Below are 13,908 nucleotides of genomic sequence, written 5' to 3' on the forward strand. Positions count from 1 at the left end.
TTCAGAGCACGGATCTTGCTCGCATTCCCCTCCAGAGTCTGCTGTATTTCGTGCCACATTGCTGCAGTGACAGCGTCAGTGATGGTCTACACAAAAAACCCAAGTATATCCTGTGCTTGTAGAGTGCCACAAACCTCAGCCTTGACGGATGCGGCAACGTCAGCGATGCCGGGCCAAGTGGCCGCAGTTCTCAGGGAGGGCTCGGACCGAGCGCTCTCGGCAGCCTGGACGTTAACGGTGCTGCACGTTGTTCGTCGGTTTTCAATTTTAAGAACAGATTCACGTAATATTTACTTAAAATGAATTGATAATGTGACACTAGGCACTAGTCACGCTAATCTTGAACAACCTAACTGCTTAGTAACGCCTCCAAATCTCAGGTAAACTTTTGAGTCAAACTAGCACATGTCACTCACTCGCCGCCATCTTAGAAATTGATTTTGGATTATTGCAAAGTGTTCAGTATGATGGTAATTAACTTTCAAACATGTTATAGTACCTTTTATTTTCAAGCGCCCCCCCCCCCCCTCCTTCGCGTGCATTGACCATCAACGTTCAAAGAAATTTCAGTAATTATTACGTAAATTCATTACTTCACTCAGCATCATCAGTTTAATAATTTTTCCTCAGACACGAGATGGCGTCCGTATTATTTTATAAGACAACCTCAGTTTTGCTCAATTTCATTCAAAATTAGAAACATTCTCGACAACTACTGATGACGAGTTAATACAATTACACATTTAACTAGTTTCGATTTTAATTAGTGCAACGTACTTTCCTGACATAATGATTTTCAATAGTACACTTATTCGCATTTTACTTGTACTGTATACTTTGGAATACGCACTAAGACAAAAAAAATAAGGCCCACCACCAAGAATTTATCCATTGAGACGGAAATTAATAGATATGATTTACATGTACAGAGAAATAAATAATTACAATTTCAGAGAAATAAAGCGGATGATTTATTCAAGACAAGGAGGGTCACAAATTGAGCAAGTCAGTAGCGCGTTTGTCCACTTCTACTCTCATGGAGGAACTTATTCTGCTTCGCATTGATTGATAGAGTTGTTGGATGCCCTCGCGAGAGATGTCTTCCCAAATTCTGTCCAATTGGCGCGTTAGATTGTCAAAATGCTGAGTCGGTTGGAGGGCCCTGTCCATAACGCTCCAAGGATTCTCAATTGGGAAGAGATCCAACGACCTTGCTGGCCATGGTGGGGCTTGGGAAGCACGAAGACAAGCAATAGAAACCCTCGCCGTGAGCAATCGGGCATTGTATTGCTGAAATGTAAGACCAGCACGGCTTGTCATGAAGGGCAATAAATGGTTCAAATGGCTCTGAGCACTATGGAACTTAACATCTGTGGTCATCAGTCCCCTAGACTTATAACTACTTAAACTTAACTAACCTAAGGACATCACACACATCCATGCCCGAGGCAGGATTCGAACCTGCGACCGTAGCAGCAGCGCGGTTCCAGACTGAAGCGCCTAGAACCGCTCGGCCACAATGGCCGGCGAAAGGCAACAAAACTGGGCGTAGAATACCTTCGACGTACCGCTGTACTGTAAGGATACGGGGCGTTGCTGTCCTATCACTGTCTGGGGCGTCTACAGCAGGTCTTCTCTGGTCATCGATGATCAGTTCAACGTGGGCCTCATCATTTAAGGCATCCAATGAGATGGTCGTCACCCGCTGCATCCACACAGAGCAGCGGTACGTCGACGATATTCTCGCCCCGTTTTGTTGCCCTTCATGGCAAGTGGTGTTGGGCTTACATTTCAGCTATATAATGCCCGGTCCCACTTTGACAAGGAAATAAAATGTGTTGTGGCGAGGGTAAATAAAACTGAGTTCCCATTTTTCTACTGTTGGACACAATTTGACGCGTCATCCCTCACGAGGACATCCAGCGGCTGTATCAATCAAATGGCTCTGATCCCTATGGGACTTAACATCTGAGGTCATCGGTCCCAAAGAACTTAGAATAACTTAAACCTAACTAACCTAAGGACATCACACACATCCATGCCTGAGGCAGGATTCGAACCTGCGACCGTAGCAGTCGAGCCTAGAAACGCTCGGCCACACCGGCCGGCGGCTATATCAATCAATGAGAACCAGAATAACAGCTTTAATAAGGGACAGAGCCGGACCAATGCGTTATTGACTTGCTCAAATTATGAAACTCTTTTCTCTTGAATAAATCATCCAATTTTTCTGAAATTGTAACCATTTGTTTGTCTGTACTTGATTATCACGGCTGTCGATGATTTCCGTCCCATTCAGATAATCTCTTCTCGTTATGCATATTTTTTGTCTTGTTAGTTACATGCCTGTCCTGAAAATTACGGGACTTAGGGTTACACGTGTCATTTAATTATGGGAGGGTGTGGATAGGTTACAAGTTGACAGATATCACATAACACAGTGAGCGCCATTCGAAAACTAGACCGCCGCGCCCTCCCCGCACTGTGTGAGTCCACAGAGCCCACCATGTGGACAGCCCTCCCTCTGATTGCCTGTGCTTAAAGCCGACGGCACACGGACCGTGCTGTCGAACATTAACGTTGAGCGTGCCAAGTTCAACGTGCTGCTGAACGCTCAGGAACGATTCGACTCGCGCATACGGTACGAGGGCCCCAACGTGGTACACGCGATTGCAATGCACTCCAGCGGCTGTTGAGGGATGTTTATAGTTCGTAAATCACACTGTTTACTCAACAGGCGCTCGTAAAACTCCCACGTTAGTAGCTCTATTAAAACGCACATTTCCTCCATCGAGCACGAAAAGGAACGTACCATGACCAATCAATAAGGACACAGGCTTATGAAAGTTCCATTAGAAACAGTGCGGTACAAATTTGGAATACTTCTCTGCATAAGATAAACATTATTTCCTCATTCCCACATTTTAGTAAAACCCCAAGGTGAGTCTTACTTGATCACTGTTTCTACGCGCTAGCAGAATCTTTGCAACATATGAATTACGAAGCGTAAAATAAAAAGGAGCAAAATATCTTTATACAAGTAGCGCAAGCTGTCCTGTAGATTAAGCCAATCGAACAGTCACCCCTCAAAAAAAGGTGAACTTATATTTACATAACATCAAATATTATAGTATATACTTATATTAAACCAATAAGAAAGTAACAGAACCTAATAAAAACGCGAATGTTAGGGAAAAAAACATAGAAGTGGCAAGACGCGAGCCAGCACCCAACATACAACTCAACTGCAGACTGTGACGCTAGTCATTACTCTACACCAACAACATGCCCCATACATCTATCATAGTACGTTATCCGTTCCTGAAAACCTTAATTGTACACATGTTACTAATTGAAATTTAACTATAACAAATTGTACCAAGAACAATGCGTTTTGGATGGATCTTCAGTGTGTCGCTGCCTTCAAATAGCCTACTCACATAATACGCAAGTTACAATAATTCTTTTGCCACGAATATGATGTTTCTCATATTTTATTGGAACGAATGACACAGTTAAAAACGGGTTTTCCAGTGATTCTCAATTTGCTGGTGCTCAGAAACGGCATATACACATATAGGCTTGAAATGAATGCCAATATGGCGCCTCACAACTCTGTACTGAAGGCAGACGGCTTGCCTGTGACGTAAGTGGTGTTGTGCCATCTCATTGGTCAACGCTCAAATGCACGCTCAGAATATCTGACATGCCAGATATTGCTCTGCACGTTCGGAAAGACTCCTCAACGTGCTATTCCACGCTATGACGTCATAAATTCGGCACGCTCAACGGTCAACGTTCGGATGCTTGGTCCGTGTGCCGACGGCTTAAGGAAGGAAGGTTGCCTTTTGACACAGTGCTTCGGCAGAGGACTTAGGCAAGGAAATGAAATGTGTTGTGGTGGAGCTATATAAAACTCAAGTTACCATTTAGTTGTACAGCTTTTGGCTAACATTAAGGAGCAGGTAGATAGCGGCACTCACCGAGAGGAAGGTGGCCCTCTGTATGGGGTAGATGCCGCCGGCGGTCAGCGCTAGAGGGCGCTGCGCGCGCCGCATCACCAGCAGCAGCGGTCGCCGGCAGCAGCCGGGGGCGTCCGGCCAGCCGCAGCTGTACGCCGCCAGCGACACCGACTCGCCCTGAAAGTTGCACTCGTATCAGTACCTTGCAACGGCGGGTATACTCACTACACGAGGTACGTTCAAGTCCCCATGTCTTTGACGTTGTTTCCACAGGATTGGGAGCGAATAGGAATATCCTGTTAGGCTCTTCGACCATAGATACTAGTAGACTGGCCTTGTTGTACAGAAGCTATAGGGCTGGTGTGGCTCCAACATAAACCACGTGACTGTTGGCAAAACGTGGCGGGATTTGAAATCAGCGGTATGCCATCCTATGTTTGTATCGTATTCTACCCACATTTCTCAATTGACTGCCAAACGCTTCCAACAAAAATTACTTTTTTATTTGCTAAAAATTATGTCAGAACTACATTTGACCTGGATTTGTTCACAGTACCGTTTATAAAATCTAACAAATACATCGACAGCCCCTCTGGTGGGCAGCGGGACGAAATTACTATAAACTATCAATTAAAGTAAAATATCGTTAAAATTCTTTTAATCAGTAAGAGTGGGCTCGTGACAAAACTTTAAATATTGGATTCGCCGCATATTGAGCTCTAGTCACTTATAAAAGAAAATGGAGTATGGGAATTATGTCAACTATAGGTGCCAAAATTGTCGACTTTATGAGCAGGTTCATTTTAGAGTATCAATTTTAGGTGCACTTCAAAGGTTCAGTTCCTACTATTTTTACAAAAGTTTAAAATATCAGTTTAAAAAAAAAATGATATTTTCATGAAAGGTGAGACTTTGAAGTTTCAGAAAATCATTTTGGAGCCTACATTTATTTAATAGTATTAGAAGATAGAAAAAAATTCTCTTCATGTGTCGACAATAGGTGCTCTTACCTTATTATAATCTCACTTGTACATACAAAAAGGCGGGTATGTGCAGATGGCTTGAAGTTTTTCCGTTTCAGGGCCTGTAACCAAAGCTGCCTTCGGTTTTCATCCTTAGGGAACCTATGAGTAGGAACGAGAAACAGTTATACTTACTTCTGTAACCGAATTATCACAGATAATTTCCCAAATTTAACATGAGTCTGACTTTACAGGCATCACTTTCAACACTTTAATTTACGTGATACTCTATTTCAAGTGTAAAAAACATATAAAAGTCACTTCAGCAGATTTCAATAAACGCATCTGCACTATCATAGTAACACACGTGAAATGTAACGCCATTTCCCCCGATAAAACACTGAGTACAGCCATAAGCGCAACACGAAACAACCATGTTTTGCCAACATTCACGTGACTTTAGCCCAGAGGTGTTGGAGCCACGAAAATGACGTCAGGGCCAGTCTATTATATTTATGGTCGAAGGTTAAGGCTTCAAATATGCAAGCACTATTTATGTATGGGTGGTACAGATGGCAGCACTGAACAGAACACAGAACTCTAGCGGCAACTACGATTGAGAGGCAGTCATTTATTGTCAGATTCAATGTTATGGATAGAAACCTAGCAGCACTACACTGAGGTGACACATGTCAGGCGATAGCTCCTAATATCGTGTCGTGTCTCCTTTTGCCTTGCTTAACTCGACATAGCATGGACTCAACAAGTCGCTGGAAGTCTCCTGCAGAAATACTGGGTCATGCTGCATCTACAGCCATCCATAATTGCGGAAGTGTTGCCGGTGCACGATTTTTTGCACCAACTCGACTACGTCCAATAAATGTTCAATAGGATTCATATCGGACGGTCTGGGTGACCAAATAATTCGCTAGAACTGTCCAGAATGGCCCCCAAACCAATCTTGAACGATTATGGCCCTGTGACATGGCGCATTCTCATCCTTCGTTGTTTGGCTACAAAAGATACATGATTGGCTGAAAACAGTCTCCAACTAGCCGAACATAATCATTTCCAGTCAATGATCGCTTCAGTTGGACCCACACTATTATGCGGTCACCACTAACGTGCACTGTACCTTATTGACAACTTGGTTCTATGGCTTCGTGGTGTCTGCGCCACACTCAAAACGTACCATCAGCTCTTGTAATCGAGACATGGAAGTAGACAACGGTTGTCCAGCCGTCTAGGAAAGATGCTGCAGGAGATGTGTTGACAGTAAAGGCACTCAGGTCGGCCGTCTGCTGCCACAGCCTATTAATGCTACCTTTCGCTGTACTGTCGTAACGGATGCGTCCGTCGGAAGTACCACATTGACTTCTGCGATTATTTCCCGGAGTGTTGCCTGTCTGTTAGCACTGACAACTCTACGCAGACGCTGGTACTCTCCTTCGTTGAGTGAAGGCTGCCGTCCAAAGCCTTATTCGTGGTGGGAGTTAATGCCTGAAAATTGGTATTATTGACACACTCTTGACACTGTGGACAACGGGATATTGAGTTCCCTAACAGTTTCCGAAATGTAATGTCCCATGCGTCTAGCTCGAACTATTACTCCGCGTTCAGAGCCTGTTAAATCCTATCATCCAGCCATAATCACGTCAGAACCCTTTTCACGTGAATCACCTGAATACAAATGACAGCTCCGGCAATGCACTGCCCTTTTATAACTTGTGTACGGGATACTACCGCTATCAGTAAACGTGCATATCACTATCCCTTGTCTTTCCTCGCCTCACTGTATTTATTTCATGAATATACTGCTGTGGAATAATCCATTAAGCTGCTTTGTTAACGGTATTTTATTCACATGATCGACTTCGAAGGTATACAGTTCGTTTGTGCCATGAGCATAAAATAAAACTATAGGAAAAATGAACTCATTTCAATGCAACCATACATAAAACATCATCACGAATACGTGTAGCCAAAAAAGTTTGTGTACTTATACATCTCAGTTATACAGGATTCTAAATGTTTAACACTGCTCTCCCCTCTTTTGTGAACGAGTAAGAAACCGACTAAACTGAAATAACGTTGGTCTGTCAAAGATAATTTACCAAGACACAAGTACTTTGTTATAGAACATATCAACAGAGATTCTCATCATCTGTTTCATGTCTATACAAGGTGATTCTTATAACCGTTTAAAAAACCCCGAAGCGATACAAATAACTCTCAGAAAATAATTTAGAATAAGACCCTTGGGGCCGCAAACGTTGGGAAACACACCGAAAGTGGGCGACAAGTGTTGGACGTGTGACACCACTGGAAGACTTACTTGCCAATCCTACCCTCATCCGTAGGGGGCAGTCCTACATTTCGCTCCGCTATGCTAACCTCTTTTCGAACACCTTTTGTAAATGTGATCTGTTGTTAAGTTAGAAACTTACCGTCCTCGCTGTAACCAAGCAAATGCTTATTTTGGGTTTCTTCAGTTTTGTCCCTTCTTTTTGGCTTCCACACTCTTTTACGAAAAACACAGATCACTTCCTGGTAGCAATGATACTTATTTACTTGTGTTGTAATATGGTAGGTTTTTTTGTACTGTATTTTGCAGTTAACCAGCGGAAACAGTGGCACCGGTAAATAAAGTAATGAATATTACCTCAATGTAAATACATAACTTTCTAAAGCAATGCAAAAAAATACTGCCTGCCAGTCGCAAGATACGAACCCTGATCCCCACATGTTACAGTCTCCCACTTAGGCCGGGAGCGACACCGAATACGTTACTTCGGTTGGGATAATCAATTGTGACCCACCAATAAGTTCCACCGCTGCACGAGCGGCGATGTACGTCATCTGGTGCCGTCACATGTTCAACATTTTTCATCCACTTTTGGGGTACTTGCCGATATTTGCGGTACCATATGTCTTACATTAAATACTTCCCTTTTCGTCATCTACGTCGCTTCGGGAGGTTTTAAACGTTGATAGAATCAACCTGTACAGCTACGGTTATAAGTACCAATAATGGCTGTAAAGCAAGGGTGAGTAGCAAACGTTCTGACGTAAAATGTACTAGGAAATATTCAGATTTGTCCACCATCGTCAGTTATCGATATGGCATTACGCCATGTGTTAAAAGAAGAACAAGCACAAGCAGCTGATATACTATCAAGTACAGATACCCAAAGATAAGAAATAACAACACCTCTTGGCTCTTCATTGCAGGCATCGCATATCATCATCAAAATACTGCCCACAATGAACAGCCCATACGCATGGTTATTTCTGGACGTTTGGTACTTCTGGGATTTTCTGTTTCAATTCTCTGATTGGCTCTATCTGGCTCATCACTTCTTCCTCTCTTGCGCCAACTTTTTCATCTCAGAGTAGCATTTACGTCCAAATTCGTCAATTACTTGTCGAACGTATACCAATGCCTGTCTTTCCTAACAGATTTTGGCCTGTCCAAATCCTCTAGTAGTATGGAAGGTATTGCCTGATGTCTTATCACATGTCCTGTCATCCTGTCCCTTCTTCTAATGTTTTCCACATATTCATTTCCTCGCAGATTCTAGACGGAATCATTTCATTGTTTGTCTTATCAATCGATCTACTTTTCAGCACCTTTCTCTGGCACCACATATCGAACTCTTTCATTCTCTTCTTTTTCAAGTTTTCCCTCAGTCTGTGTTTCACTTCCATGCAATACTGTTCTCCATACTTACTTTGTTAGAAAATTCTTCCCCGGATTAAAGCCGACGTTTGACACTGTAAGAATTCTATTGACCAGAAATTTCCTCTCTACCTTTTCTAGTCTTCTTTTTATAAACTCGTTCCATCCCCATCATGGTGGTTTTTTTTCTTTTACTTTTCTATGTAGTAATATTTGTAGTCCTTGGACTTATTATCCTCCTTCACCATACGACGTTGTGATATATAAATAGATGATTGAAAAACCAGGATGATTCCGTAATTTGACGGTACGTTTTACGCCGCTACTTTAGCTTCACATTCTTGACTTACTGCCATAACTGAAGCACATGTCTGTTACTATATAGACGCCAATCACATGATGAAAACTTCTTTCCTTCATTTTATGGGAGACACTAATATTTTGATTACATTGTCGTTGACAGGCAACATAGTTTTAGTTCGATCGATTTCTTGATAGTCGACATAACGAGCAGACCATAATGTCATACGGCTACACTCCAGTGTTTCATCCACAAATACTCTTGCCTTTGTTGCCCTTGAACTTCGCGTCTCACTTTATCCTTACGTTCCTTCACTTTCTAGAAATTCAAATAATATTTATGTTGTAAATGTTGTAACTACACATATTTGTGATGACACTTCGTGTGTTGGTGCATTGTCCCGAGTTCATTATCGCCATTCTTATATGTTTTCCTGAAGATCAAATTGTATAATTTCATAATCGATCGTGTGAATAAAATACTATCAATGAAGGAGCTGACTGGATTGTGCAGTGAAAGTATATTAAGGAATGTTTTCAACACTAGAGATGGCTAAGTTTTCATTAAAAGAACAGTGGGCAGTCATTCTTTTGCCCCACTTGGTTTATGTAATACCCGTTAAAATTTACCGCTTGTTGTATGAGAAGTGTGATGATTCTGTCGTGAATCTGAAGAATGTTCGCGGGTGCGACAGTTCAAAGAAAGCCGCTCGTCCTGTGAAAACGGGCCCAAAACCTCTCCTCAGCACCATCCGGGCAGACAACATGGCCACTCGAGTGGGAGAGTTGTTTTGGTGGTTTACCAAAGGGCACTAAGTGATGGGTGTGAGCTAACAAGATGTTTTAAAAAAGAAAGTCCTTGTAACGCTCAGAGAAAGCTGTCTGAAAAAAGTACGACTTAGGCTCTTTCACCAAGAGATTACACCATCGAAACGGGCGAACGATATGCAGGAGGTTTTCTTTTTTTATGAAAAGAACTTTGAAATGGTATTTTCGGCTACTTCTAACAATGAAAGACACACCACGTCATCGCACACCCTCCAATCGTGCCGCTTTTACATCAGGTGTTTTCAGTGGTTGAATCAGCTCCTAAATTAATACTGGCAGCGACCATGGAATGACAGTGTGTTTACAGATACATTACATTGAGAAATGAAACAGTTTTCAATTTTTTTTGTGTGAATATTCTGTAAAAAATAAATTCAGCCATCTCAGAACTCGAATGCGTCTTGCACCAAACGTCCACTGTACTTGCAGTACAAATGACACTACATTAACCTCACAGTCATTCCTGAGTCCCTGCTTGCTTAGTTGCCTGCATCATACCTCTCATACCTCCCCCTTCTAAACCTCCTCCTACCCGTCTTCCTCCCCCCCTCCCCGTCTTTTTTTTCTCTCTGTCTCTCTGTCTGTCTCTCTCTCTCTCTCTCTCTCTCTCTCTCTCTCTCTCTCTCTCTCTCTCTTTGTGTGTGTGTGTGTGTGTTACTGTATAAAGAGTGTTCGAAAACGTTTAAACTGGACCCCTTCAAAGATAAAAGTGGTTAAAAACCGTAAAAGTGAAAATTTATAGAATGCAGACTCCGAAAATGAGAGTGACTGCGTATTTAGCTCTAGAATTAGTCTTGTGACCAGAAACTGAAGTCATCATTCTTGTCCTAAAAGACAGGCCTTTCATCATCATCGTCATCATTTCCACTCAAGTATTATGCCTTAGCCCTCTACCGACTGGCCGACTGCTACCTATAAGGTAGTGCGAGGAGCGATCTGTGATTGTGGGTCATGGGATCAGTATGTCGCCAGTCCCTGCAGCATGCATCAGCTATAGCCGCTAAATGGCTTCTGGTGATGCCGCTAGTGAACTGTGACGAGATGGTATACTGTCTTGCATAATCTTTATTACGTTGTTCATATAATCACTCAAAAATAAAGTTGTATCACATCTGTTAGAGATTAAACTTGGAAACGTAATTGTATTAGATCTTACGGCCATTGCTAGGGGCTCCGCACATTGTTAAGGGGGATTTGCCGAGCCTATGCAGTCAATGTTACATGAGATAAATTTATATATCTTCATCTTTGGAACTAATGACGATAACAATCTAAAATTCTTACAGGTAACTTATCCACGTTATTTGCATCTACTAAAGCAGAAGCAGGAGAATGCAAAAAAGCCAGAGGTATATTTTTATTGTGAATATTTGTACATGCAAGCCTACAGATTCATACCTACTCCAATCACTACCATGATAGTGCTTCGATAGGAACAATACGTCAGAATAATAGTAACGTGTAGCTATCATGATACAGAGGATGTTCGGAAATTCCCGTAACAAACTTTAGGACTTGTAAAGAGGAGTGAATACATAATAATTTGCATTAGAACCCAAGTCCAGAAGCATACCGTTTCCGCGTACAACCATTTGAAAACATGTTCGATGAGATTTCGGGATAGCAGCCGGATCATGTTGACTTCTTGCCACGATATTTCTGCTGGCAGTCGTCCAGCATCTCCTAGTGAGTGTCCGTCACTGGAGGATGCGTGTTTTTTTTTTTTTTTTCTTTTTTCTTTATTGCGATTTTGATACCCGTACAACAACAGGTAGGCTGGCAGCAGCACATTACGCCGCTCTTCAGCCCAAGAGTTAACAATGATAAAACATAGAAGATACATGAGTTTGAACAATCAGCGAGTAAAAAAAAAAAAAAACAGTAGACACAGTAACATAGAAAACAGGAAGCCGTTCACACTCGATGATAATCCACACGACAAACTGTTGACACCACGCACAAACACTGATGATAGCGATGGCACATGTGAACGATGGAGCGTGACGGTGAACACTAAACACAAAACACGACGGCACACGCGAGAAACGGATGGCAATGATCTCCGGCGCGCGAATGTCCACGTAACGTGTGCGAGTCCGGGGACCTGCCAAGAGGGGAAGAAGGGTGAGGGGGAGGGAGAGGGGAGAGCAAAGATGCCAATGGCAGAGGAGTAGAGGGACGGGGGTAGGGGAAGCCTAAGGGTGGAGAGGGGAGAGAGGGAGGAGGGAGGGAAGGGGGAGAGAAGGGAGGGAGGGTGCCCAAAGGAACAAACACAGGAAAAGGGAGGGAGGATCAAAGTTGGTAGGAGGTGTAGATGGAGGGGAGGAGGGCATCATCAGGGAGGGGGAGCTGGCGGAAGCCACCTTGGGAGAGGGTAAGGAGGGTGGAGAGATGGAGAGCAGGTGGGATGTGGGAATACGGGCACGGCAGTGGGTGGCGGTGGCAGTGGATGGATGAGACAAGTGGGTGAGGAGGATCGATTTTACGGGAGGTGTAGAGGATCCGTATCCATTCGAGGAAAAGGAGGAGGTGGGGGAACGGAATTAGGTCGTACAGGATCCACGTGGGGGAGTGGAGACAGATGCGATAGGCGAGGCGGAGAGCATGGGGTTCAAGGATCTGGCTGGCTCTGAGCACTATGGGACTCAATTGCTGTGGTCATCAGTCCCCTAGAACTTAGAACTACTTAAACCTAACTAACCTAAGGACATCACACACATCCATGCCCGAGGCAGGATTCGAACCCGCAACCGTAGCAGTCGCACGGTTCCGTACTGCGCGCCTAGAACTGCAAGACTACCGCGGCCGGCTTCAAGGATCTGAAGGGATTTGTAAAAGGTAGGGGGGGAGGGCGGATATCCAGGCAGAATGGGCGTAACAGAGGATAGGGCGGATGAGAGATTAATAGGTGTGGAGTATGGTGGAGGGGTCCAGACCCCACGTACAGCCGGAAAGGAGCTTGAGGAGACGGAGTCAGGATGTGCCTTGGCTTGGATTGTCCGAAGATGCGGGGTCCAGGAGAGGCGACGGTCGAGGGTGACGCCAAGGTACTTAAGGGTGGGGGTGAGGGCGATAGGACGGCCATAAATGGTTAGGTAGAAATCGAGGAGGTGAAAGGAAGGGGTGGTTTTGCCTGCAATGATCGCCTGGGTTCTGGAGGGATGGACCTTAAGCAACCACTGGTTGCACCAAGCAGTGAACTGGTCAAGATGGGATTGGAGAAGGTGTTGAGAATGCTGCAGGGTGGGGCAAGGGCAGGGAAAGCGGTGTCATTGGCAAACTGGAGAAGTTGGACGAGGGGTGATGACGGTGGCATGTCTGCCATATACAAAAGGTACAGAAGGGGGGAGAGGATGGAGCCTTGGGGCACACTGGCAGAGGGAAAAAAGGTGTAGGAATCCATGTTATGGATGGTGACGTAGGAAGAACGTTGGGAGAGAAAGGAGCCGATCAGACGGAAGTAATTAATAGGAAGGGAGAAGGTTTGGAGCTTGAAGAGAAGACCGGAATGCCATACGTGGTCATAGGCACGTTCAAGGTCCTGGGAGAGGAAGATAGCGGAGTGACGGGAATTAAGCTGTTCGGAAAGGAGATGAGTGAGGTGAAGGAGAAGGTCATCAGAAGAGAAGGACGGCCGAAAGCCACACTGGGTAACGGGAAGAAGGTGGTGCTGGTGGAGATGCTGGTGGATGCAGAGGGTGAGGATGGATCCCAGGACCTTGCTGAAGACTGAGGTAAGGCTGATGGGACGGTAGGAGGAGATGGAGGATGGCGGTTTACCGGGTTTAAGGAACATCAGGATACAGGAGGTTTTCCACAGGTCAGGGTAGTAGCCGGTGGACAGGACTACATTGTAGAGCCTGGCCAGTGTGGAGAGGAAAGAGACAGGAGCTTCACAAAGATGGCATAGGTGACATGATCGTGACCAGGAGCGGTGTTGCGTTTTGTGCGGAGTGTAGCAATGAGATCCTGTGTAGTGATAGGGGCATTGAGTTCTGTGTGTGCCATGTTGTCCAAGAACTGGAAACCAGGTGCGAGGGGGGGGGATGGGGACAGAGGTGTCAGTTCAATTGCAGACATCCGGGAAGAGGGAGTAATCGAACTGGGGATCGTCGGGGATGGAAAAGACATCGGAGAGATAGGAGGCAAAGTGATCAGCCTTACAAAGGGTGTCAGG

General features: G+C 44.3%; 1 protein-coding gene across 1 annotated transcript in view; it reads right to left on the minus strand.

Moving 5' to 3' along the window:
- Positions 1–3,929: 3,929 nt before the first annotated feature.
- LOC124613465 (odorant receptor Or2-like) overlaps positions 3,930–13,908 on the minus strand; it is a 33,791-nt gene continuing 23,812 nt past the window's right edge. Inside the window, exon 4 of the mRNA XM_047142171.1 lies at positions 3,930–4,139. Coding sequence (XP_046998127.1) covers positions 3,930–4,139 — 210 coding nt within the window. The remainder of the gene's footprint in view (positions 4,140–13,908) is intronic.

The sequence above is a fragment of the Schistocerca americana genome, chromosome 4 (assembly GCF_021461395.2).
Source record: "Schistocerca americana isolate TAMUIC-IGC-003095 chromosome 4, iqSchAmer2.1, whole genome shotgun sequence".
NCBI lineage: Eukaryota > Metazoa > Arthropoda > Insecta > Orthoptera > Acrididae > Schistocerca > Schistocerca americana.